Genomic DNA, 24,023 nt, shown 5'->3' on the forward strand with positions numbered 1-24,023 from the left:
ACACCTACAAACCCAACCCTGGCAAGAAACACTACGTTGCCTGCTTCTAACATGAGCCTGGCTCGAACTTACGCAGCTCGTGCTCCATCAAGTTTGTCACCAAGGGGGTTCAAGGGGCCTCGTCCAGCTTTTACCATCTCCGATTTCCATATGACCGCATATCAGATAAGAGCAAAGACAGAAGATCTCGAGTCCTCCATTGACTTCAATCCACCTACAATTTGAGACAGAAGTCTACCTTTGGGACACATGAGGTATCACCATTACAGCCCGTTCGAGGTGGCTAGCAACCGTGCCTTGGTTTTCGGCCTGTTCCCGCTGGTTCGAGCAGCCCATCCTAAGCTACTGGATATAGAAATGCGACTTAGGAAATCGAAGTCGACCTTTCTGCACTGGGATTCTCATTTCCTTTTAGCTATTGTCAACAACCAGCCCGCGCACGAGACACAAATAATCGCTGCAGCCGTGACACCATAGCGCAAAAACGAGCAATTGACGCTTTGCTAGACCTTAAGAGAACTAGTAGCATACTAGCGCAACTGGGCTCATACATGAACGCGTACGAGTGCCAGCTCGGCTTTCTATCGACATACGATGCCGTCGTTCCACTAAAAAGAGTCGGCACAGACCGACTCAAGCTATCAGAGCCATTTATGGCCAACCGGTGTTCGACAGGGAGAGCGTCGCAATCCCCTGGTAAGCGTGACAGAGGCGTTGTGGAAGATTGACCGGGCCTGCAGCTGGCCCTAGTACAGGATTGTGTGAAATATGAGGCCCGTTCAGTCTCGCTTGCCCATTCGCTGAAGATTTCCATTCGTTTGAGGCTATGTAGACTTTTGACTTACTCAACTCTAACGGAATTGCTTTGATTACCCCGAACCACATTCTCTAGCAAGACTTAGAACAAGCCGCGACATCATTCATGATATAGAAAGTCTGAGGTAAAGTGACCCTATGTGTATAAGCAGAAGAGAAAATAGGCTGAATTAGGAGAATTACAAAAGATAGCCCATGGGTCAGCCTATATCTACCCTATTCTGACACTCGAGCAGAATGTGTGATGCGGAGTGCAACCGGTGTGGTGCCGGCCATTGCGCGCTTCAAGTTGATATTTCTCGCCCAGACCTATAAAGAAATCGAGTAATTCTACCTTGCAGACATACTCGGATTGCTGCGGTCGCTTATTGCGACACAGCTGAATGGCGCTAACAAAAACACTTTCTTTTTACTCACAGCGATCTATGGCTGCTGGGTGCGAGAACTTCCGCACATGGTATGAGGAACTTCCATGATCCATCATAGCGCCTAGCAGGTGTCTCGCTCACACCTGTCTTTGGGTTTCCTTCCACTATATTTATTCTAATATCGCCTAGGACTACATAATGTGACCATCATTTTCTATATTGATTTCTGAGTCCTTCGGTATAGACTACCACAGCAGGGCTCTCGACCAGACAGGAATCGATTATGAAGAGCTACAATTTCCTGAGTCGAAACAACGCCAAAAGACAAGAACGAGTTATAGAATTCATGATATCAAATAAACTACCATTCAGCGTCCAATCCGTGATATAGACGATCTTGCAAGAAACGAATGCTGTTGAATTGCAAGGACACTCCCGGTGTTGGCCACGGCTGTGCCGCTCGCTGACAACCGTTCCGGGCGCGAGGATCCGTGTTCATTGGAGATTCCAATCATCACGACGATTGAAAACCGCCATAGGGACTTACGCAGAGACTATGGTAGCACAGGCTGGGCAGAGGCTCTTTAATAGGCCTAAATGCATTCAATCCTAATAGGATCCTTACGTCTTATCCTTTACCTTCGCTTTCAATCACTACTGCCACCATTCTCATCGGCAGCACGAGTCTGTTCTCCTATATAATCCTTCAGATCTTCTCTGTAGCCATCTACCGATCTTTTATGTGACCTGTATACATAGCTCAGACCCCGTGGGCTGCAAAGTCAGTGATAATAATAACAGCGGCAGGAACCTGAGCCAAGGATATCCTATTGTACTTCGAACTTATTACTTCCGAAGCCAGATACAATAACCGATCTAGAGTGGAGGCTATGGAGACCTTTTCGACCCTCAGCTATAAGCCGGCGAGTGATTGGGGTCGGCAGCACCTGTTCGCTTGTCGTGTGGTACGAAGGCGCGGCCGGAGAGACCCCCTACCGATCAGCCTATTATTACCGGAGATAAACCGCTCCATCGAGGGCCCAAAGCTTGATGAGTTTGGGCACACAGAGTAGTGTCGGGTGTAAACTTATGGAATCTCCCTCGGCCAATTTTAGTCCTCAATGGCCAGATTCCTCAGGCCGAAATGTCATGGCAGCTGAAATCGGTGACTTATGGCCGTTCTCGAGATATGCTGACCGTATTCAGATTGTCTCTAACTTATCACTATGGATCAACCTTTGCCCATGCTCTTATACACAATGCAGACGTGGCATATGTGAACAATACATGATTTTGATAATGAGAAAGTGCGGTCCGCGGTTAACCCACATCCGGTGTATGGCTACCATCATGGTGAGCATATCCCCTGCATATACCGCGCCGGTGCTGAACATGAGGCATCTGTACCAAGTGTCGCATTGGTACCGGGGGGGGGGCCTTTTCCTGAATGCCGCCATTTCCCAGGCGCATTCGGAGGAGCATGCGCCAACTGCAAGTGGCCAGACAAAGGCAGTCTGTGCTCCGTCCGAGACGAGTTGTGGCCGGCCGTACGGGAAGAACGCGGCGCTGTGGTTCAACCCCGGGGTTTACCTGGCACAGCGTATAGTAACCCTGTTTTCCTAGACGTCGAGCAAATTGTCATCAATGATAACGAACCGATCGTCGTTGAGGATAGAAATGTATAAGGGGACAATGGGGCCAACCCTATCGTTTTGGAGCCGGACGAGAGACAAGAGGAGGAGGATGATGATGATAAAGTAATGCTAGTTGAAATGCCCACCAAGATGGGCCGATCATCCTTGACCAAGGTACGTACAATTTAGATGTTTCTTTTTAGCACCCCAGTTGTACGGAATACCTGTATACAACATCCTGGGCAAGGCTTGCACCTCTCCGTGGTGCTGAGGATTAGCAGCCGAAAGGCGAAGCTAAACAAGCCTGTATAGCTTTATGTACGTACATTGAATTGGCCAATAAGAAGAGAAATTGATCCTGCCGGCAGATCCTAAGCGAGAAAGCTAAGAATAACAACAAATCGCATATTTGCCTCATGGCTGCAATGGACTGCCGTAATAATCCAACATGCAGTCTCGAAAGTCGGACTCTTCTCCGGAACCACCCACCGTCCTCCTCCACAATCGGCTACAACCCATCACAGTCTACTATCCGCTACAATCACTCTCACCAAGTAAGTTCATCTCCGGAAATCGAAACTTGAGTGGCTGGGGGAATACTGATCCGCCCGTCAGAGAGAAATGGCGACCAATCATAATGACACCCACGATGCGGACGAAGAGATGGGGAATGTCCCCGCCCTCCCCACCGCTGCCTCGCAGGACACCGAGATGTCCGACGCGGCACTGCTAGACCTACCAGATACCCATGTCTATCTCAATGTTATTGTCCAGTACGAACAGTCCAGTACGAACAATTCTAGGTACGTCGAACATGTTTCGCCAGTTATGGAAGTGAGTGACAAGCCATCCCAAAGCCGAAGCTGCATTCAGAAAGCGGCTCTCCGGCATAATACATACAAGAATTACTTGTTTCTGCGGTTGACAGCGGCATTTGACCGCTGGACCAAAATTCTCCCACAGAGGAGAGGTCAGTTATTCCTGCTTTTTCTACGGAACTAAGCGTCTCTGACCAGACTCTTTGCTTTATGAGTCCGATAAACCCGTATTCGAAAACGATTATCATTAACTTTGAAGATGTCGACTCGACTGAGACTGACAGTGCTCCTGCACTGGTGCATTTCTTTACTATAAAAATGCACTACTCTCAAGGGGATATGGACAAAGCTCTTTGGAGAGTCAAGAGTGTTATCCAACAGATGCATATACCAAGTATATTCCTTCCTGAACCCTCAGTGCTTACCGGGCGGGCGGTAAAATTTCAGACGTGTGCCAATTATTGTTGGAGAAGTGAGAAGGGCAAGTGGTGCAGCTTGCACACAAAAGTTTGGCTGAAAGGGGCGGCGTGGTTGGAGAAGACAGAAGAGGAGAAGACAAAGATAGCCTTTCAACTTCACTCAACTGGGCTACATATGCGTGACTCCAGTGTGGAATGAGTTCAGCCAGCATTTATAAATGTCTCTAGTTGCTAGGCTAACTCGTCTCAACTATCCAGTTCACAGAATGGTTTTACAGCGGAATTTTCGTTCGAGTTTTGCTCGCAGTTCATAGTTACAGTGCCAGGGAAGGGCAAGTATGTACTAGCCCTCTGTAAGGGCCTAGATGCAAATTCCACTGTCGAGTTGCTGGGAGATAACAAAAACGGCTCGGAGAACTTGCCGCGCGCAAAGGAATACTGGGATTTATCCTTTCTCGGTACTCGTCGAAACCGGGGATCACACGTTCGCTTACCTGGTGCGATTATCTGGTGTGATCACCACCACCAGTGCGATCACCACCACCAATACTATTACCAACACCACGACCAGCATGGCATGCCGTGGGCCTCTTTTAGGCTCATTATCTGGTATTGTGGGAAGAAATGAGCCTCGGTTCCGGACCAAAATACAGCCATCAATAAATACTGGACGATAGAGCCAAGAAACGCGAGCCATAGCAAAGCTCCCAAGTCATCGAAAGCAAGACAGTCGACAGAAACAATGGGTCGACCAGCCTTGGTGCATCGAAGTGATGCACATGTCTTGAAAGGGATGAGCGATCTTTGCTCGACACGCTAAGTACAATGATTAAGTATCCTTATAGACGAAGAGCTTCTGAACATGACAGCGAATACCAGATGCATGATGAAGAACAATCCTAGGCTTGCATGCACGCCGATAAAACATTTAATGCTGTCATAATGGGCACCATCTCGATTCCAAAAATGCACACATGCAAACAGAGAATAGGGACGCATGCGAAGTCCAGGAAACTTTTGCCAGAGATCGTGTCAATTTCGAAAGAGAGGTGACCCCAATGTGAATGCAAGTCTGGAGCTGTGATCCATCCAGATAGACTTCTCGTATGATTATATGGTTCAACCCCAGGTTGAAGAGCCATGCGTCCTCCTCGCCACGGTCGTGGAACCCGCCGACCTTATCTACCGCCAGATGGCACAGGTTGGTCGCCCAGAGCAAGAAAGCACGTCAAGGAGGTTTAGAAAGCTATCAGGTGTATGGAAGTCGCTGATAGGTGCACATTCGATAGCCCTTGTTGGAGGTGTACCGCGAGTCCGTCGCCTGCCGCCAGACTGTCCCGATTTTAGTCTGGCTCCGCCTGCTCTCCAGTGATGACTGATTTCCTTTGAGGGCTGTGGCCAAGCATGTTCCGAGGGGCCTTGCTTCGGGGCGGATGCCTTGATGGGGACGAACAGAGACCGGAAGGTTACCGGACCCAGGAGGTCAGAAATAGCTGGCTCTTCGCTGCTCTGGGTTTGTAAAAGGGGCGGCGACCCGGTGTACAACGGCCGAGCCGCGGACTGGGAGACTACCATGGTCCAGGCCATGGGTAAAGTATGCCTTTCAAATTGCCGTCTTGGTGGTCTCGCATGTGAAACTTATGCCTGATCCAAGGTTGTGATGCTGACCAGAAGATAGAAGAGAGGAGAAACGCTGCGCTGCTCTTCCATCGTTCTTCACCGCTCAACAACTGCCATCACGGCTGAAGCTGCGTCAGTCTTTCCAAATAGAGCTCATTGAATGACCTGCGTGTCCAGTGAGAACCCTGATGGGATGGAAAATAGGGAAGCGGGAAAAGTGCTCCCTGCGTCAACGTCAACACAGTAGAAGTCTGACAGAAGAGAAAGATTCCTTCGAGGATCAGTGGACAAAATTTTGGATCTCAAGCGCTTGGCCACTGCACAGCTTGCCATCCTGAAGCAGCCGATAAAAGACGTATCCTCACACTTGCCGGGTGGGACTCGCACTGGTTCCACTATGGTGCTTTGATGCTAGTATCCTCCTTTTCCTGCCTACAAACTCGCCTCATTCTCTGCGATTCTCCGCTCTCGTTTCCCTGTCCTATCTCTTCGTCTAGCCCCGAGGACATTCATGGCAACATTCTGCGAGCATATCCCGCGGACCATGGTCAATGCTACTAAACGGTTGGTGACTACCCTCACAGCAGTCTATATGCAGGTCCCGTATCACGAACCGAACATTCTAGGGAGCCCACCAAAGACTACACGCGACCTTTCCCTTGGATAGCACGTCACCTCATCATGAATCGAACCCATTAGTGCCGAGCTAGAGAGCTAGAGCCTGCAAATCGACCATTGGAAAACCACGCGCTCGCGGATCGATGTTCCACGGGCTGAGGTCTGAAAAAGAAGCATGGTAAGTGATCTTCCAGTTCCGATCACTAACTAACGTCACTCATATCTCTTACTAACCGTACTCTCAGTCCTCAGAGCTGAGTCTCAAGACGGGATGGCTTACTGATATCGTCGGTAGCGTCTCACTTGGTTATAGGCGGGACTATAAACACCAGCCAGAGTACCGGCTGGTGTTTATAATCCTCTCCTAGATGCGCATGCTGCGAGAAATTCGCATACAGATGATGTGATCGTTCTTACTATACCCAATACTCGATACTCGCTCTGGTAGCAAAGATGGGGGATTCCGCGTGGAAGATTTTTCATGTCTCCGAACCACCCTATATTCTTGCTACGATTACGCACGACGCATATGGTAGCATGTCAATTTTACAAGGGGCAGACGCCGATACAACTGTCATCTCGGATATTGCTACCACGGCGAAGGGGAAGGTTGCGAAAACAATCAGAAATCGCTCAATAGGCTATCATAGATGACGAATGAAGTTCTTTTTCCCGCCATACCCTCTGCACAGACGAGTAAATCATGATAGGTAACGAGTCTGACGGTATTTTCCGCAGATAGTTGCGGCTACTAACTCATTATTGTGGAGACTGAGTGGGATAATAAGTATTTAGAGCAGCATTATTGAAGAGACGTAGCAATCATAATAAGACGGAATGTTTGACAGGCCTGGTGGTTTCCGATCAGCTGATTCGCTTGCCATACACGTTGCCCGTGTAGGTAGTTCCCACTGCATAGTCCGAACCTCACCCCGTGCCACACCTCAGACGGCCGTCAATGTTCGTTATGTCGGTTGCTGTCAGCCTCATCTAGCCTCATCCGCATGGGTGAGCTTATATAAAGGATACTCTACCCTTCAAGACTCATGTATCCTTCCCCATAAGCCAAGTACATACCTGGATGCCGTGACATTGCATAGGACCGGGGACATTGCGGAGCATTTACAACAGGCCAACGTCACGATCGTTCGATTCCCGGACTACAAACTATGTCTCTCAGGCGCGTGCTGAGTCTGCTATACCCCCTAGCATGTGTAGAAGAGTAGCAGTTGGTAGTGAGGGGACAATGATGTTGGTTCTCAGTTGTGCGATTGAGTCGGAGATACACTTCCGACGGTGTCGGTGGTCGAGTTGTCATAACGAAGTCACGGTGATCAAATGACTTGCTACCACTTCTCATCAGTATAGAAGAAGCAAAGAAACAATGCGGCAAACCAATCAAACCTTACATTGACGGAGGCTTTGTGGACGATTTAGCCCAAAAGACAATCCCGAAACAACTGCGCAAGTTGAAACGCACAGGCACCCGCCAACTCGTGCTAGATTATTCCTGTCCGCTCTACAGGGCCGGCCGGGAATTCCAGGCAAAGCATGGGATCTGGGAGGCAAGCTTCACAATTGGAAGGAATTGTTCTGTGGATGGCGGGATTTCCCGTGATTTTTTTACTCAAGCCCAGTCCGTCCGACGGATTGGAGTGTGGGAAGATGGTTCAACTATCGCCTACGCTGGGGTGGTTGAAAGAAAACCTCGAGTTGATGAAGCCTGGACTACGTGACATGATTGCGATGGACACGTACCCCATGATCACTGACGGATCGCTAGTTTCGAGGGGGTCCGCTGAGTTGGTGGCGGACTCGTTCGAGCGTACACTGAAGTGTCTGCAATACATCCACCCGCAGATCCTGATCCTGTGCCAGTGCTGCAGCAAAGCTGGGGATGAGAAATGGGGATCGTTCAGCCATCCTAAGGCGGAGGAGCTGTGCTCATCTGAAGCCTGTGCGCGACAGGAACAGGTAAAAACGGTGGATGTGTATGGGCATCAGATGCTTGTGGTGCACGAGGTTCATTTGCAGGATGTGGTGCAGTACAACCAAGAGACGGAAGAAGTACTGAACACAATATTCACCATGGTTCTGGGACCATTTGGGCAGTGGAAAGACCGGCGGTTGACTGTACAGAGGGAGGCAGCCCGGAGAGAGTATGTAATGGTGAAGGAGGGGGTCCGCGAAGGTATGAGAGGGTTGATCAGGCAGATGCAATTGTTTGAACACATCTGTGGGCAGGAGGCTAGAAACGGTGTATTGTCGAAGGCGACGAAGAGGGTGGAGGAATGGCGGAAGCAGATGGAGAGCTGGGCGAAGGAGATGGATGCTGGGGGTAATGAGAGCCTGAAGCCGCAATCCTGAGCTAAGGTCCTTGTTTCTGATTGAATTATTGAATTATTGGGTTAGCTACAATCAATTGCTATTTGCTCCATACCCACAGAACCAGTGAAGACCATCTTTGTTCTAATATCGATTTTTACACCCGGATACAGTGCACCTATTTAGATCTTGCCTATGAAAGAACCAACCACTTAGCAGGATCCTTTAACTAGCTCACACCCACCCCTAACATAACCAAACATAGAAACGCACCCAAAATAGTAATCCCTCTATGACAAGTATCCCGGAAATTGCCAAGCCCCTCAAAAGCAGGGCTATCAATCCGCATGCAGGGGGATCAATAACGTTGCAGATCGCCACCACCAATCAACTCCAACCACAATAGACAACCATACATAAACCTCCCGTCTTCTTCCTCCTCTTCCTACCCCCGATAGGCCTCCCCTCTCACCCAAAAACAACAACCCATAAAAAAATGCACCTCCTCTCCCTTCCCATCCTCCTCCTCCTCCTATCCATAACAACACCAACAAAAGCCTGCACCCCACCCCCCGACCCGTCCCCAGAATACCTAACCACGCGCCCCACCTGCACAACCCCAAGCACCTGCGCAGCCGAAAACGAATACTGCTTCCGCGAAGCCAGTCCCAGAAAATGCCTTCCCCGTCTCCAACAAGGAACCTGCTGCGCCCTCGACGAAGAATGCACGAGTAATTTCTGTGCTGCGGGGAGCTGTGCGATTACCCAAACCGGGAAGAACTGTACCAGTGTATCCGACTGTGTGAATCCTTCTTCCTCCGCAGGGGTTGGGGAGAGGTGGATCTGCGCGGCGGAGACGAACACGTGTTTACCCGGCGTGCTGGGAGTCGGGGCGGCGTGTGTTGTGGATGCGCAGTGTGGGTTTGGGGTCTGTGAGGTGGGGTTCTGTGGCAGGCCGAGGGGGGAGTATGGGGATTCTTGTCAGACCACGGAACAGTGTAGGGAGGGGTTGGCGTGTGTGTATAGTCTTTGGAGTGCGGATCCGTTGATGAAGCTTTGTCAGGAGGTGCCCTCGGTGGGGGCTTATGGGGCCCCGTGTGCGCGGGATGAGGACTGTGTGTCTCGGAATTGTGGGGTGAATGGCGAGAGGGTCTGTGGGGATGTGAGGGTTTGTAAGGAGGGAGGGGAGTCGTGTTGGAGTGATGCCGATTGTTGCCGTGGGGGGTGTCGGTTTGGGAGGTTGTGGGTTTGGAGGACTTGTGAGGTTTGATCGACTGAGGTGTTAGCATGGGATGGGGATGGGGATGGGGTTGGTGGACTGATTGGCATGTTTATACTTGGGCTGTGAGTGACTGTGTTTGATTGAGGGCTGTGGCTAAGAGAATCGTACAGAGTATACACACATTATCCGACTACTTCCATTAAATACAAGAATGTGGCAGTCTCCATGTTATTCAAAGGGTCACACCAGTACATGGCTTTACTCCAAGCGCATCCGCTCCATCCCCTCCTCCAAGTCCCTCGCATGTGTCACTCCCTCTGCCGCCGCATGGCTCTCTTGCCCAACTGGCTCTCCGCACTCAGGACAGACTGATCTCCGCATTGCCATGCCACACTCCCCGATAGTGAACGGATGTCCATTACGACAATAGTACCAATGACCCGTTCCACGGAACTCGCGCGCCGTCGCAGCAATGACCGCTATGCGTTCTTCGTTGGTTACTGGGGTGTAGAACGTGGTGCCCCGGAGCATTTTCTCGACGCCCTCAATCTCCTCCATCAGGCCCCTGGTGTGACCCGGCCAAAACACACAGAGGCCTTTGGCGTGATCGAGGGCTTCCTTGGCGTGGACAACGTGCTGTTCTGCCACCTTAGATGAGGCGGCATACGATCGCTCGAATGAGTGGAGCTGGGCCAGGAAGATATACCCCCTCCGTCTGATGGACTATGCGCTTGGAGTGCGATGCTGTCTCTACAAGACTCTTGCACTCTTTTCGGGCTCTCGACAGGTCTATCACAATCACAGTTTGCGATCGCTTTGCCGCGTCGCGGTGCAGTCCTAGAAAGGTCCGCAAGTAGAGCGATATCGAGCCGTAAAGCGAGGGCAGTGGCCTGAAAGGGGTCCCCTTCATTTGGAGGATATCAGGTGCAGGCTGGAAGCTTTCTTCCGTGGGCCTCTCTCGACGGCGAGCAGTAGTGACCAGATTGCGTACTCTGCTGTACGGCTGCTCCTCAGGTGTCACTCGCTTTCTGTCTCGGTCGATTCGCTGTCGTAGACCGAGCATTTCAGCCCATCGTCCCTTGTGGTTGGCAGAGACGGTGAATTTGCTCATCGCGTGTACCCTTGAGCTCGATCTTCTCTGGCCAGATAGCTGGCTGGCAAACTTTCGCGTCCTGGAGTTGTCGAATACGTTGGGGAAGTTCTTGCGCAAGAGGGAACATACTCGCGGTTCACATACAAAATCAACATTTTCGTCGACTCATCCAATAAAGCACGTCGGACCAACCGCCTGTACCTGGCAATATCGCTTACTGGCCCTCGACAGCTAGCGTGTGTTTTAATATTGTCTATAGAGAACGGCTCCAGCAATGCTACCCAGTCCGATCAGGTCTTCCCTGGGCATCAAGAATATAGTACTTCTTCATGTCCATCTGTGCGTCTCATGTTTTCGATGGGCAGAAAGTGCCCACATTTGGGAAATTATACACGGGTTATCGTCAAGGTTGACCTCCTGATACGACTCTCCAAGGACAAAATCGACCATGTGGTCCTTGATGGTCTTGTCCCCACATATCTGGCAGTAACAAAAGCACTTAGTGATGATCCCGGTGGAGATCGGTCCTTTTCTAGTCTTTCTTATCTATATCGTTCAATCCTAGCGGTTGACACCCGACAAAGCGTTTGGGACCGTGGCCATCATCTCGTTGCTGACGCTTTGGTCAATGCCAGTGCACGTGTACAGAGATAGTTCTTGTTATTCTCGGTCAGAGATATAGAGGTTGTGAGAATCAGATATAAGCCGATTCCACACAGTACGATGACTTGAGGACATTAACCATCGATAATCTGGCAATCGCCGCAACCACAAGTTCTTTCCGTGAAATCTAATCACATTGTCTCCCGAACAGGTACCTAGATGGCTAGCTAGCTACACAGGGTGGGCCTGAAAGAGATCCCAGCAGATTCATAGACAGCAGGATCAGAATCATTTTGGCGGATTTCTATATTTCCACTCGGGAAGCTGCGCGATAGTCGGCTGGAGGGGAGGGGGCTAAGGGCAAACCACCAGAACGGGTTCCTAGGTATGATGTATACATTGTCCAAAGGATTCTCTTGTCAATCTCGATTATTCCCTCCAGCACAGTGTACGGCAACCCAACGGGCGCTCTTGTTCATGCCAAAGTGAGTGTTGTTGCTCAGTCTCCAGCCAGCAAGATCCCCTGATCCAGGAACTGCAATATCTCTCGGCGTGGAGAGAGGCAGACCATCTGGCTGGATATTATCAATCCCGAAAGCGAGTCTTCTCGGCCGCCGACTTACTCAGCTCCGCCAGAGTCATGTTGCCTAGGATCTCAAAGACCGCGACATCCGCGCCGATGCGCTTCCCGAACCAATTGCGCAGCTCGACCGCTACCAACGAGTTGATGCCGTTCGCATGCACCGGTCGGTCCACGGCGATCTCCTCCGCGGGGAGTCCCAGGATCTGCGCCAGCTTGGCCACGACCCACTGCACGATCTGCGCCGCAGCCGCCGCGACGGACGGGCTCGCGCGCAGCACGGCCGCGGCATCCGCCCCGGCCCTCCCCGCTGCGCCTCCGGCGGCGGCGGCGGGCCCGGAGCCTCGGGTGGTGGGTCCGGTGGTGGTCGGCAGGTGGGATTCGACGAGGTGGAGGGCCCGGAAATATGGGCGGTGCATCCAGTAGGGCGGGTCGAAGCCCTTGGCCTCCATCGCGGCGGGACATTCGATCCCCACCACGACCTGCGCCTCGGCCGGGGAAGCGGGGGACGGGCACGGCGCCCCGCAGTAGTGGGTCAGCAGCGCGTGCAGGTCGGCCGGGCTGACCTCCATGAAGTAGCCTAGGCGGCGCAGCGAGTCCAGCATTCCGGCCGTCTCGGCCACGACTCCCTCGCCGACCATCATGCCCAGGTCGATGGCGGCGGCCGGCTCTCCGAGCTGCACCCGGTACCGCGCCAGCGCGTCTTTGTAGGTGTTGCCGGCGCAGTAGTTAGCTTGGCTGGGGGCGCCGAGCACCCCGCCGATCGACGAGAGGAGCACGAAGAAGTCCATCCCCTTCGGGAGGAGGGAGTGCAGGTTCCATGAGCCGAAGACCTTGGGTCGCGTGCTGACGATGAAGTCCTCGTAGGTCATGTTGGTGAACACGGCGTCCTGAAGGGTTTGGTCAGCAGATGTCTTTCTTTTGTGGGTGTAGTGAGGTCTTGTTTGTTTTTTCTTTTCTTTTCTTTTTTTTTCTTTTGCAAGGAAAAGGGCTGTCGTCACTTACTCTCAGGACCATTGTGCACTGGAAGCATCCTCGGATTGGGGGTAACGTAGAGGCATGCTCCTTCAACACCTCGGCGAGTGAAGCCGGCTGGATGATATCGCATGGCGGCGCTACCACTTTGACCCCGAGCGCACTGAGCTCTTGAACCAGTTGGCGCGCCGGCTCGGACCGCGCCCCGGACCGCGACAGAACGAGGAGATTTCGCACCCCTCGACTCGCCATCCATCGACATATGCTGCGGCCCAGCCCTCCAAAGCCGCCTGCAATCACATATGTCGCGTCCTGGTTGAACTGATACGTTGATTTGTTGCGCATACGAGCCTAGGTGATGGTCATTCGATTGATTAGCCTTTTGCAGAATCCTTCCCAAAACAAAAAAAAAAAAAGGGAACACAGCTGCACTCACCGATACGGACTGCCCCGGACCCAGATCCAGCACGACCTTACCGGCGGTCTGACCTCTCTGCACGATTTGGAGGGCTTTGGAAACATCTGATGCCGCGAGGACTCTCAGCGGCGTCACCGGTACCACTGACCCATCCAGCATAAGCTGCGACAGTTGCCGAAGAAGCTTCTGGACAACCGTGGGTTTCTGGCGATGGAGTTGGGACAAGTCCACGGTAGCAAGGGTGATACATCTGGCCGCAGCGTCTCGCACGAGACGGTGATGGTCAGGCGGCAAATCTCTGGACAGGCTCAGGTTTATAAGCGTCCCACACGGGGCCAACGCATTCAACGACCCTTCCAACTCCTTGCTGTCGAAGTTCAAGACGAGATCCACATATCCTTCCGGCGTAGCCTGGCGGATCCCATGGACTATCTCGAGGCCGCCACCCTCCTGCTCGGGAAGGACCAGATCCGCGGAAAGGCTGTACTTTGCTCGCAACATCTCTCGCTTCTCCTGGCTATCCTCCGTGACGATGACCTTGGCCCCCATGAGCTGGGCAAGCTGGACAGCCACCTGCCCGACACCGTTGGCTGCATGGCGGACCAGGACGGAGTCATCCGGCGAGATGCGTCCCAGAATCCGCAGCGCGTAGAGGGCCAGCAATCCCGCCGTCGGGAGTGCGGCCGCCTCCACGAAGGAGATTTGCGGCGGTAGGGGAGCCGCAAAGGCCGCCGGCAGGCGCAGGAACGTGCGGCAGCAGGCGGGATACCGAAGCAGGACGCGGTCGCCGGCCTGGAACCCACTGCGCCAGCCCGCCTGCAGGACCTCCCCGGCACCCTCGGAGAACATCCCGGTCTCGTCATCCGGGGCCTGCCCCGAGGCGATGAGATAGTCTCCGTGGCTGACGCCTACCGCGTGCACGTGCACGAGGATCTCCGACTCGCCCAGATCGCGCGGCCGATACGAAGACATCTCTTCCACCTCCTCGAACCGCATGCTGTCCGGAAACCCGGGCTTCGTGAGCTTGGCTTGCAGGCACGGACCTTCACGGCCGAGTTCGATGGTTTCCACATGGTGGGATGCGGTGGACCTGCTGATCGAGGCGTCCAGCCTTCTGGACTGCACGACGCGACTGATCTCGAGCAGCCCGTTGCGCTCTTCGTACTCGAACTCCATGTCGTCCAACGAAGAGCGCACCGCGTGCTGTAGCACGGTGACCACCGTGGCCGGACCGCCGACGGCGTGCGTTCGGTCCGAGTCGGTTAAAGCCAGTTTCACAAATTTGAGCTGCCCGTTCTCGGACCGCAAGGACCGGGCAAAGCCATCGACCAGATGGAACTCGGGTTTCCGCGGGGTTTGCGCGTCTCGCACCAACCAGATCACGTCGTTGGTCAGGGTCAGCATCTCCTTCAGGGCGTTGAACTCCGCCTCGGTCAGGGTGGCCAGAAACGGCCGATGGTATTCGAGCAGAGAGATGCAGATGCGCCCCTGCGGCTGCTTCTCAGTCACTGCCTCTAGGAAGGGGGCGATCGACACCTCGAGATCCGCAACATTGCTCTGGATCTGTCTTCGGAGCTGCTCTGCAAACTTGGCTTGTGCCTCATTCTTCCCGTCCGTGAGGATCAGAACGGGCGGCATCTCGAGTGCCTTCGCCTCTACAGCCTTCGTTCTTGGTCTGCTGATCACGATACCGCTCTCTCTGGGATGCGAAGGAGAATTTTCCGGGAGATGAACCTCAATGCCCGTGAACTGGCTCCGTGCCAGAATTTCCGACAGTTGCTCCTCGGAACAGGACGAGCTCGTCGCGTTGTGGGGAGAAAGGCATGGCATGGCTTCGGCGGGATGAGTCAAGACGAGGCTGGTCGCCTCTGGTGGCGTGATGTGAACTCCCATGAGGATGAGCCGGCCGTCCCTGTTGATAATCGATAATGTTAGCATTGCCTGCCTCACTTTCTCCGGCAGTGGTAACCTACGGCTTGACTAATCCTCTGATATTGTTTAGCGATTTGAGCATGTCTTGCTCCGGGGTCAGTGGCTGGAGGATCGTCAATACGCGGCACTCGCGACGAATCACCGGACAGGATGCGGCTTTGTCATACCTGAGAAATAACCACGAGGTCATAGAAAGAAGGCTCAAATCCCTGTGTGGTGGGATCTTGGTCCAGCTGCAGAGACTTCAGACGAACATTCTGTCCCAGGCGTTCACAGTGGGCTTCTACATGCGCGAGCTCTTCCTGGGAGTGCTTGATGTAGTCGTATTGAAACCAAGGACAGCGCTCGCTGCTGGAGGAGAGGGTTTCTGTGAAGCTAGCGAGATCTGCCGTGCTGCCACCGATGTGGAGGACCCTGAGGAGCGGGTTCTTATGCGTCAGGAGCGACGTAAATCGGGCCAAGCGTTTAGAAATGAGCTTTAGCCGATCCCCGCCGTCCTGCGGTAGGGCCTGCGTGCAGAATCGGCGGATTTGCTCGTTGGTCATTAGATCCAGGTCCGGTAGCCACACGACCTGGCTGTGGAGCGGTCGCGCAGCTCGCTCCGCCACCGACTCGTCGTTGACCGAGGCCACAAACTTGGTCTCATAACCATCGATCGCGCAGATGACTTGCCCATCGAGCTTGGACAGGGCGACCACGTCGGACTGGGTGCCGTTAGAGCCATGCATTGATGACCGCGTCGTAGCCACCAGGGGTTGGTCCACGGCGGCATCGGATTGCCCGGGGTGGGCAGCAGCAATGGCCAGCCTCTTCACGTACGACGGAACCATCGCGGGCAACGGGCGACTGCCGCCCTCATTGAGGGCCGGGAACACCAGCTGCAGCAGCCCGTCCATCGTCGCCGGATGCATGACATATGTACTCTGCCGGGGAAAGTCCGACTCCTTGGAGCACGGGTGGATGTCCGCCACGGCGCCTCCGCGGCGATCAATGCGCAGATTCTCCAGAGTTTGGAACTTCGGTCCATAATTCACGCCATTCTCCCGGATGATGCTGTACAGCACCGTGGAATCTAGCGCGGTCTCACAGCCCTGTCGAGCCTGATGCACGGCCTGCTGGTGGTAGGCCAGAGTCGCGGTGGTAGGGTCCGGCTGATCCAGGCGAGCCATGTCCACTCTTATAGTCCCATGAGCATGTTCAACGCACTCCCGTCGGGAAGTAAATGTAAAGACCTTGAACGCGTACCATGTCGCTGCGTGGATTCCACCCCGGTGACCCGCGTGCGACAAGGTAACCTGCGTCTCAATCCCCTGGACACTATCTGGCACTTGTAGCGCGTTGAGGAATCGGATCTCGCGGAGCTCGAAGCCAGATGTCTTCTTGTCCTGTTGGGGTGATACAAGCTGTTGTGCAGCCTCGATGACCATGGCTAGCATCCCTGCCGCAGGGAATAAAATGCTATCGCTGATCTGGAGCATAAAGCAAGCACGGAGGTTGGGACAGTCAGTCAACTAGTCGCCGGTTGGATGAATAGAAATCAGTTCGTCGAAACTTACCTGATGATCCGCCAGCCACGGGAGGTCATCCAGACGGAGGATGTTGCGCCACCGCGCTTCGTATGGGTTCGAGTCGACAGTCAGAATCCCAAGGAGTTCGTGGGGACCATGCGTGCGGAATCTGAAAGCTGAGCTCAACCTATCCTCGAACCAGTGCCTTTGGGTGTGGTTGAATGGATATTCCGGCAGGTCAGTTCTTAACGCCGGCGACTGATCGCAGAGGCCATTCGCCCTGCGCAAATCAATGGAGTGGCCCCGACTCCAGAGGCGACCGATACATTGAAGAACACTCTGCCCGGCGTCTTGCTTTCGGTTCAAGGCATGGTCATAAGTGAATTGACTCTGCACATCCAGCTCTTGAACTATGTCCCGCAAGGGGCCCTGGAGTGTCGAATGCGGGCCGATCTCTAGCAAAGTCCTGATGCCGGAGAGAGACTGGAACTTGGAGCCAAGGTGCTTCCGAGGAGCGCGGCCGGAGAGTACAGCCAGCAGTGCTATCCCGGAGGCAAACCTGACCTGGGAGACCATATTGCTGATCCAGTAGGCCGGATCGCGCAGCATGCGAGGGGGAATGACCTGGCCCGTGACTGTCGAGATCATGGGGACGAGCGGTTCCCCGACCGGATCGCCATCCATGCCTTGCAGCGCAATCAGATAATCTTCCTTGATGGACTCCATAAACGTGGAGTGGTACGCTACATTGACACGCAGCATCCGAGTGAAGTGGCCGTCCTTTTCGAGACATGACCGCAACCACTCCAGTTGGTCTTTGTCTCCGGTTAAGGTGATGCTTGTCGGGCTATTGACACAGCCGATCTGTACACGTTGCTCGTCGACTACCTGTCCCAGCTGACTCATGTACGGCTGAACCTGTTCCACACTGACGGCGGCGGCCAACATGCCCTGTGGGACAGCATGCAAATGCGGCAGGCGCTGTGCTAATCGGCCGCGGTGAAAAGCTATCCGCAAGGCAGTGCGATCGCTGATGGCCCCTCCGCAGTACCTAGGAAATTGAAATTTTGAATCAGTGATGGTTGAAGATAGATCTTTCCGGAGAAGAGACCTACGCCGCTGCGATCTCGCCAGAAGAATGGCCTACCACCGCTGAAGGGACGACACCGACGTGCATGAAGAAATCGACCACAGCAATCTGGAGCGCTGTCGAGTATGTTTGACTATACTCGGGCTCGTCCACCCGGGCGTCGGGATCCTGAATGAGCTCTAAGTGCATGTCAGTGTTTGGGCATCTTCATTAACCTTGTGGGGAAACAAGAAAATAAAAGCGCAAGTGATGCCCGAGTTTTGAATGCCTAAGTCCATACCTAGTAACGACCATCCGCACTGCAGCTCTCCCAAGATCTTGTCCAGTTGCTCAACCCGGTTCCGGAAAAAGGGAATGGCTAGCAAGCCATGTCCCATCCGGGCATATTGTGCGCCTTGCCCAGTGAAAATATATGCGATGGAGCCCGGCGTGACAGTTGCACGAACGGGCTTAGAACTGGATTCCTGTAGTGAACGCAGGTTTTCCTCCTTGGTGGTTACCACGGATGATCTCCAATTGTGGCGAGTTCTTCTCGATGTCAGAGTATGCACCAGGTCTACAAATGTATCTGGGCTTTGCAGGTGACTAGACTGATCTGCAAAGAACTGCTCGTATGCGCCGAGCATACTCCTAAGGCTCTTCTCATCGGCAGCAGACCAGACCAACAGTTGAGGGGGGGATGCCTCTTTTGTACCTCTGGACAGCATCTTTGTTGGGTCTGTGGTCAGGTCTGCAGTCCGGTGATGGCCGCGGAGGCCATTTTGTGCAAGGTAATTCAATGCATCGTCGAGAACAACGACCGCGTTGGATCCGCCAAATCCAAACGAATTCACCTAACATTGGACCGTCGGTCAGCGTGATTAACCATGTGGGGCGAGTAACACCTCTTTCCCGGGATACTTACACAGGCCCGTCGCAAGCCAGTGCTTGGCCATGGAATGGGCGCAGTCGGGAACTGGATATGAAGCCCCTGGGTATCGATCTTAGGGTTGATGCGCTCCAGACCCGAGTTTGGGAGGATGACGCCCCGCTCGAGAATCATGATGGTCTTGATGAGGCCCGCAATGCCACTTCCCCCCTCCAGATGCCCGATATTCGACTTCACTGCGCCAATGAACAAGGGGTCCTCGGCTGACCGGTATTCCAGGAAGGATAGCCCGATCGCATGAGATTCGGTTGGGTCACCGATGGCGGTCCCCGTCCCATGGGCCTCAAAGAAGCGGACAGGTTGCATATCCAATAAGGCCTTGGCAAAGGTCTCTTCGATCAATGCCCGCTGGGCGTCCCCGCTGGGCTGTGTGATTCCGCCGGGGGTCCGCCCATCTTGGTTCAACCCCGTCGCGCGAATGACGGCGCGGATTGTATCGCCGTCGGCCAGGGCTTGCGACAGCTTTTTGATCACCACCACCCCGATGCCATCTCCGCGCGCGTAGCCATTGGCCTTGTGATCAAAACTCTGGCATCTGCTGTCGGTCGACAGGAACCCCATATTGGACATGATCAGCATGAAGTCGGGGTGGAAAACTAGATTGCAGCCGCCCACGAGTGCCTGCAGCATATACACTGGTCAGTAGTCCTCTTCTTCGTTGACTGCAATGGGCGGCTCATACCATTGTGGACGTCCCTGCGTGCAGGTCTTGACACGCGATATGTAGAGCACTCAGACTGCTCGAGCAAGCGGAGTCGAGGTTCATGCTGGGCCCGCGGAAGTCGTAGAACCAACTGATGCGGTTGGCCAGCATAGACCCCGATAGCCCTGTCGCCGCGTACTTGGGGATGTTATCCGGCGCGTCCATCAGAACGCTCTTGTAGTCATCTGTGAAGGTAGCCGTATAGACCGAGGTCTTGCTCCCCGCGCATTGACCGATAGTGACGCCGGCTATTGAACACGTGAGTTGGTATCTCAAGGGGGGGGAGAGCGAGAAATCAGTTTGTACCCACCATTCTCCAAGGCCCGATACGAAGTTTCCAGCAACAGGCGCTGCTGGGGGTCCATCGCCTCTGCCTCCGCCGGCGTCACGTTGAAGAACGGCGCATCGAAAACGCCCAGGTCCTCTTTGAGAAAGTGGCCACCGCGAAGTGGCATCTGGATATCAAGGTGAGCTTACTGTGGCAGCCTAGCAGAGTTTTGCGAGAATCGATGCACTTACAGTTCCATTGGTCGCACTTTTGGGCCCCTCAAAAGCATCGATATTGAATCGATCTGCGGGGAATTCAGTCATAGCACAGCGCCCTTCATGGAGCATATTCCAGAAGCCTTCGCTAGAGTCCGCATCCTGAGGAAACTTCAGGGAGAATCCCACAACAACAATAGGGTCTTCCATGGTAGATATTTGCGTTCTCATGAGGTCAAATTGTCCTCTAGTGTCAATGATAACCTACCAGAGGGGTCTTGAAGTGCCGCGGCGACATTTATCAAGCCGAACACTTCGTTACTGGTAACTGTCAGTGGTCACTGATAGAGCCTCGCAAGGCATTAGCTTGTTCTGGCAAAGCCGAGGTGACATGCCTTTTAGCAGATCATCTACTCTGTCGATAATGTGTGCTAGTTCTCTTATTTATTTATTTTTTTTAATTTATTTTTTTCTTTTACAATGTGCATTTTTTTTTTCCCAATTTGTGTGCCACTCACCTTCCCACTTTCTCTTCTCTGGAGCTCTCCTACTTTATCCGTTTTATCCGGTCCCAGATTGGATTACATCCTCGCCGTATTCAAGGCCTCGGCAATGACACCGACAAGGGTATGAAGTATATAATTATCACACCATTCTAGGTCCAGCCAGGTCTCTACTACCCCTCACACCTCTCCTTCGATCAGACTGTCCAGTACAAGGTACCGGTCATCATGCGCCTCCTCTGCCTCCACGGGCTGGGCACCAACAGCGATGTACGTATAGTCCTCCTTCTGGACAACACCCGTGCCAAACGCCAGTTTTTGACAAGACGAAACACAACCGACAGATCCTTCGGGCACAGACAGGTACGATCTCCGTGAATCCAGCGATCCATCTATCTTTCACTCGCCCAGGTGCGCTGCATCATGCTAATCTGACATGTTGAATGTTCCTCGGGCACGTAGCCGCCCTGCGTTACAACCTGAGCCAAGATGAGAAACACAACACTAACCACAACAACCAACCAAAACATGAATTCGACTTTATCGACGGGGCAGTGCTATGGCCCCCAGCACGGGGCATCTGCGACGTCTTCGGAGAACAGGTGGATTGCTATTCCTACTTCGACGAGTCAGCGGCGAGTATTCTGCGGGCGGTGGAGGATCTAGCAGTGTACGCACGTACCAACGGGCCGTTTGATGGGGTGATCGGCTTTTCTCAGGGGGCGGTCCTTGCGGCCACTCTTCTGATAGCCCTAGCCACGGCCAACGACACCACCCCAAACCAAAGCAACCTCCCACTGGCTTTACGCCCCCTGCTCGCCAAGTCTCCGTTTCGATTTGCCGTCTTCCTCTGCGGTGGGGATCCCTTTGACCTGGCCGCTCTGCAGCGAGGGGAGGTTCGCCTGGTCCGGGAGCTCCCTCCCGGTCACCACGCCTGGATCCGTCTGCCCACGGTCAATTGTTGGGCGTCCAACGACGAAGACTATCCCGGCATGGGGCCGTCCTTGTCGGCGCTATGCGACAACGGGGTCAACGAGCAAGTGGTCCATACGGTTGGCCATGGAGTGCCCACCGAGGGCGAGGAGCTTCATCAATTGGTGACTGCGGTCCGGGCCACGATGGAGCGTGCACAGAACAGCGAACTGGTGCCGGCTTAGCACATTCTCTCTGTACCTTGTACAGTACCTCACTTCTGTAATTCTTTCCTGCTTTTCCTGAGGAAATTGGTGGATCGCCAATTTCAGGGCTCTTGTTATCAAATTGAGGGCCCACTTCTTAGTGCTTATGCCGTGTCCGTTAGTGCAGTTCCTAGGAGTAAGCCCCACATAGGATAGGATAGTAATACTTCTGCTCCCGGGCAATGCCGCATTTTGGCCACTTCCATCCCCGACAGCTGGGATACAGCCATCTTTTTTTGGGGGGGTCAAACAAATAAGGTACTCCTGCCAGGGTTCATCTTATTGTTCCTTTCGACAGCTCGAATCGAGAATGGCGCTTAACGCTTGACTCAAGGGAGCTCCGAGTAACGAGCTGCCTTTTAGCCCCCACCACACCCCCGCGTCTAAACCTACTTCAGTTTCGGCCCCCACTAAATCCTCTTCACCAGCCGGGTCAGATGATTCTTGTAGGGTGCAACTCGACAGGGGTGTACGTCCGAAATCAAGTGCAGGGGGACTTGGAATCTGACCGACTGCGACACCTGGTGAAGTGCAGAAGCAAAAGATCGGTAACCGGCAATCCCACGCCTGAACGGAACGACAGAAGCCTACAGTGACAACACAAAACTACCTGTGGACAATACACTCATGTACATAGTCCACCGACCGAAGCAAATCTATCTGAAGCTCGATTCTCTGTTCGTACTTGCTTACAAGCCGATACGCCTCTGCCGCGCCGATCCTGTCGGAAGAAGCGCGGAATGCACGTGCGTGCTATTGTTTACCGTGCCTTAGTACACTGCAGAGGTAATTAAACAGCACAGCCAGTCCGAGTCCACGGGGGTTCTGGCCTCGAAAACGAACTTGAAGTGTGGCGCACTTGATGCCAAGCGTTCCAAGCGGAAACTCAGCCCGCAGTTCTGCAGGCTGCAAGTTAATTGCGATACTCCAACGGCATTCCTAACTACCGAGGAACTCAGCTGATATGCCCTCCCCCCCTCCCCTCCCCAAAGCAGATCAACCCCTGTCACCACCATCACCAACATCACCCCTACTTGGGGGCGAAGTGCAGTGGCCGGCGTGTAAGCAATGATCACCGCCTAGTTAACCTGCCTCCAACCCGCGCCAGCAAGCAGATTCACTTCAGCTATCTAGGACTCTTCTTGCAACAGCTCAGAAAAACAGAAGCAAAATAGAAATCACTTCTCCTCTCGAGATCACCTCCGCCATGGCGCGCCTCCACGCTCCAGTCGTGGCGCGACACGCCGTTTCCATGGTCACCGTCTCCACGGTTCTCCAGACGGGGGCGTTTCTCGCGGTGCTACTGCGGTTCCTCGCCCGGCGACGGGCGCGGAATCTCGGCGTGGATGACTGGCTGGCGCTGTTGGCCCTGGTCTTCGCCAGCGGACTATACGTCACGGGCATCTTAATTTGTACGATTGGGTTCGCCGGGTTCCATGCGAGTCTCCTGGAGGTTGACCAGCTGGAGCGATTTTTGATGGTAAGAGAGAGAGAGAGAGAGAGACCCCAAACATACATACCCGATCTATCCTCTCACCCTCGGAGAGACACGCGCATCGAGGAGCTGCTGGCTGATCAGGCAACAAGATCAACAGCTCGTATATATCGACAACCTCTGCTATGCTCTCACCTTACCGACGATCAAGCTGTCCATCCTGCTTATGTACCGCCGCTTGTTCCCGACCAAGACCTTCGGGTATGCCACGGCCGCGGTGGGTGCCATCGTGCTGGGCTGGATGATCTCCGTCGTGCTCGCCCAGATCCTCACCTGCCTGCCCGTCGACGCGGCCTGGAACCTCTCCAAGGCCGCCGACAGCCACTGCATCGACCAGATGAAATTCTACTATGGTAACTCCATCTCGAATCTCTTGACAGATGTGATCATTCTGTGCCTGCCCCTGCCGCTGATTTGGCGACTGAAGATGACGCACGAGAAGAAGTTGGGCGTGACGGCCGTGTTGTTAATGGGAGGATTGTATGTTCCTGGTGGAAAACCCAAACCTCCGAATACATCTGACTAACCGACTCACCTGTTCGTTCCCATTCTAGCATCTGCATCGCTAGCATCGTCCGCCTATCCTACCTCGGCGCGATTGACACCAACGACATCACATGTAAGCTAGACCTGGACCGGCATGGAAATGCCTTTTTCTTTTTTTTTTTTTTTTTTTTTTCTAGTTTTTTCTTTT

At 53.6% G+C, this 24,023-nt stretch overlaps 9 protein-coding genes across 9 annotated transcripts in view; 5 read left to right on the forward strand and 4 right to left on the reverse strand.

Moving 5' to 3' along the window:
• Positions 1 to 2,968: 2,968 nt before the first annotated feature.
• Positions 2,969 to 4,188, forward strand: BO97DRAFT_474665 (uncharacterized protein; the record flags this gene model as incomplete). The annotated part of the gene is made up of 6 exons (XM_025700339.1): positions 2,969 to 2,992; positions 3,131 to 3,136; positions 3,187 to 3,372; positions 3,434 to 3,652; positions 3,782 to 3,788; positions 3,835 to 4,188. 6 exons carry the CDS (start codon positions 2,969 to 2,971, stop codon positions 3,885 to 3,887), a joined length of 495 nt encoding a protein of 164 aa, XP_025556920.1. The 3' UTR covers positions 3,888 to 4,188.
• Positions 4,189 to 4,802: 614 nt separating this feature from the next.
• BO97DRAFT_14335 (uncharacterized protein) lies at positions 4,803 to 5,146 on the reverse strand. The gene has a single exon (XM_025690115.1). It carries the CDS (start codon positions 5,052 to 5,054, stop codon positions 4,872 to 4,874), a length of 183 nt encoding a protein of 60 aa, XP_025556921.1. The 5' UTR covers positions 5,055 to 5,146; the 3' UTR covers positions 4,803 to 4,871.
• Positions 5,147 to 5,749, reverse strand: BO97DRAFT_14336 (uncharacterized protein). The gene has a single exon (XM_025690116.1). It carries the CDS (start codon positions 5,640 to 5,642, stop codon positions 5,238 to 5,240), a length of 405 nt encoding a protein of 134 aa, XP_025556922.1. The 5' UTR covers positions 5,643 to 5,749; the 3' UTR covers positions 5,147 to 5,237.
• Positions 5,750 to 7,958: 2,209 nt separating this feature from the next.
• BO97DRAFT_419996 (uncharacterized protein) lies at positions 7,959 to 8,660 on the forward strand (the record flags this gene model as incomplete). The annotated part of the gene is made up of 1 exon (XM_025696615.1): positions 7,959 to 8,660. The coding sequence occupies one exon, from the start codon at positions 7,959 to 7,961 to the stop codon at positions 8,658 to 8,660; it is 702 nt and encodes a 233-aa protein (XP_025556923.1).
• Positions 8,661 to 9,072: 412 nt separating this feature from the next.
• Positions 9,073 to 9,943, forward strand: BO97DRAFT_14371 (uncharacterized protein). The gene has a single exon (XM_025690117.1). It carries the CDS (start codon positions 9,115 to 9,117, stop codon positions 9,886 to 9,888), a length of 774 nt encoding a protein of 257 aa, XP_025556924.1. The 5' UTR covers positions 9,073 to 9,114; the 3' UTR covers positions 9,889 to 9,943.
• Positions 9,944 to 10,098: 155 nt separating this feature from the next.
• BO97DRAFT_430713 (uncharacterized protein) lies at positions 10,099 to 11,828 on the reverse strand (the record flags this gene model as incomplete). Its single annotated transcript, XM_025697457.1, has 5 exons — positions 10,099 to 10,563; positions 10,595 to 10,946; positions 11,030 to 11,210; positions 11,326 to 11,413; positions 11,772 to 11,828. 5 exons carry the CDS (start codon positions 11,826 to 11,828, stop codon positions 10,099 to 10,101), a joined length of 1,143 nt encoding a protein of 380 aa, XP_025556925.1.
• BO97DRAFT_467236 (ketoacyl-synt-domain-containing protein) lies at positions 11,735 to 20,544 on the reverse strand. Its single transcript, XM_025699636.1, has 12 exons — positions 20,190 to 20,544; positions 19,981 to 20,125; positions 19,650 to 19,918; positions 18,944 to 19,588; positions 18,320 to 18,872; positions 18,065 to 18,218; positions 16,998 to 18,000; positions 15,609 to 16,910; positions 15,483 to 15,544; positions 13,528 to 15,421; positions 13,122 to 13,442; positions 11,735 to 13,006 (listed from the first exon to the last, which is right to left on the reverse strand). The coding sequence occupies exons 1-12, from the start codon at positions 20,382 to 20,384 to the stop codon at positions 12,122 to 12,124; spliced, it is 7,428 nt and encodes a 2,475-aa protein (XP_025556926.1). The 5' UTR covers positions 20,385 to 20,544; the 3' UTR covers positions 11,735 to 12,121.
• Positions 20,545 to 21,000: 456 nt separating this feature from the next.
• On the forward strand, positions 21,001 to 21,971 carry BO97DRAFT_402274 (uncharacterized protein). The gene has a single exon (XM_025694460.1). It carries the CDS (start codon positions 21,100 to 21,102, stop codon positions 21,811 to 21,813), a length of 714 nt encoding a protein of 237 aa, XP_025556927.1. The 5' UTR covers positions 21,001 to 21,099; the 3' UTR covers positions 21,814 to 21,971.
• Positions 21,972 to 22,846: 875 nt separating this feature from the next.
• The window catches only part of BO97DRAFT_402275 (uncharacterized protein), a 1,788-nt gene continuing 611 nt past the window's right edge, over positions 22,847 to 24,023 (forward strand). Inside the window, exons 1-3 of the mRNA XM_025694461.1 lie at positions 22,847 to 23,314; positions 23,430 to 23,809; positions 23,884 to 23,948. Of these exons, the coding sequence (XP_025556928.1) occupies positions 23,087 to 23,314; positions 23,430 to 23,809; positions 23,884 to 23,948 (673 nt within the window). The 5' untranslated portion in view covers positions 22,847 to 23,086. The remainder of the gene's footprint in view (positions 23,315 to 23,429; positions 23,810 to 23,883; positions 23,949 to 24,023) is intronic.

The sequence above is a fragment of the Aspergillus homomorphus genome (genome assembly GCF_003184865.1).
Source record: "Aspergillus homomorphus CBS 101889 unplaced genomic scaffold BO97scaffold_1, whole genome shotgun sequence".
NCBI lineage: Eukaryota > Fungi > Ascomycota > Eurotiomycetes > Eurotiales > Aspergillaceae > Aspergillus > Aspergillus homomorphus.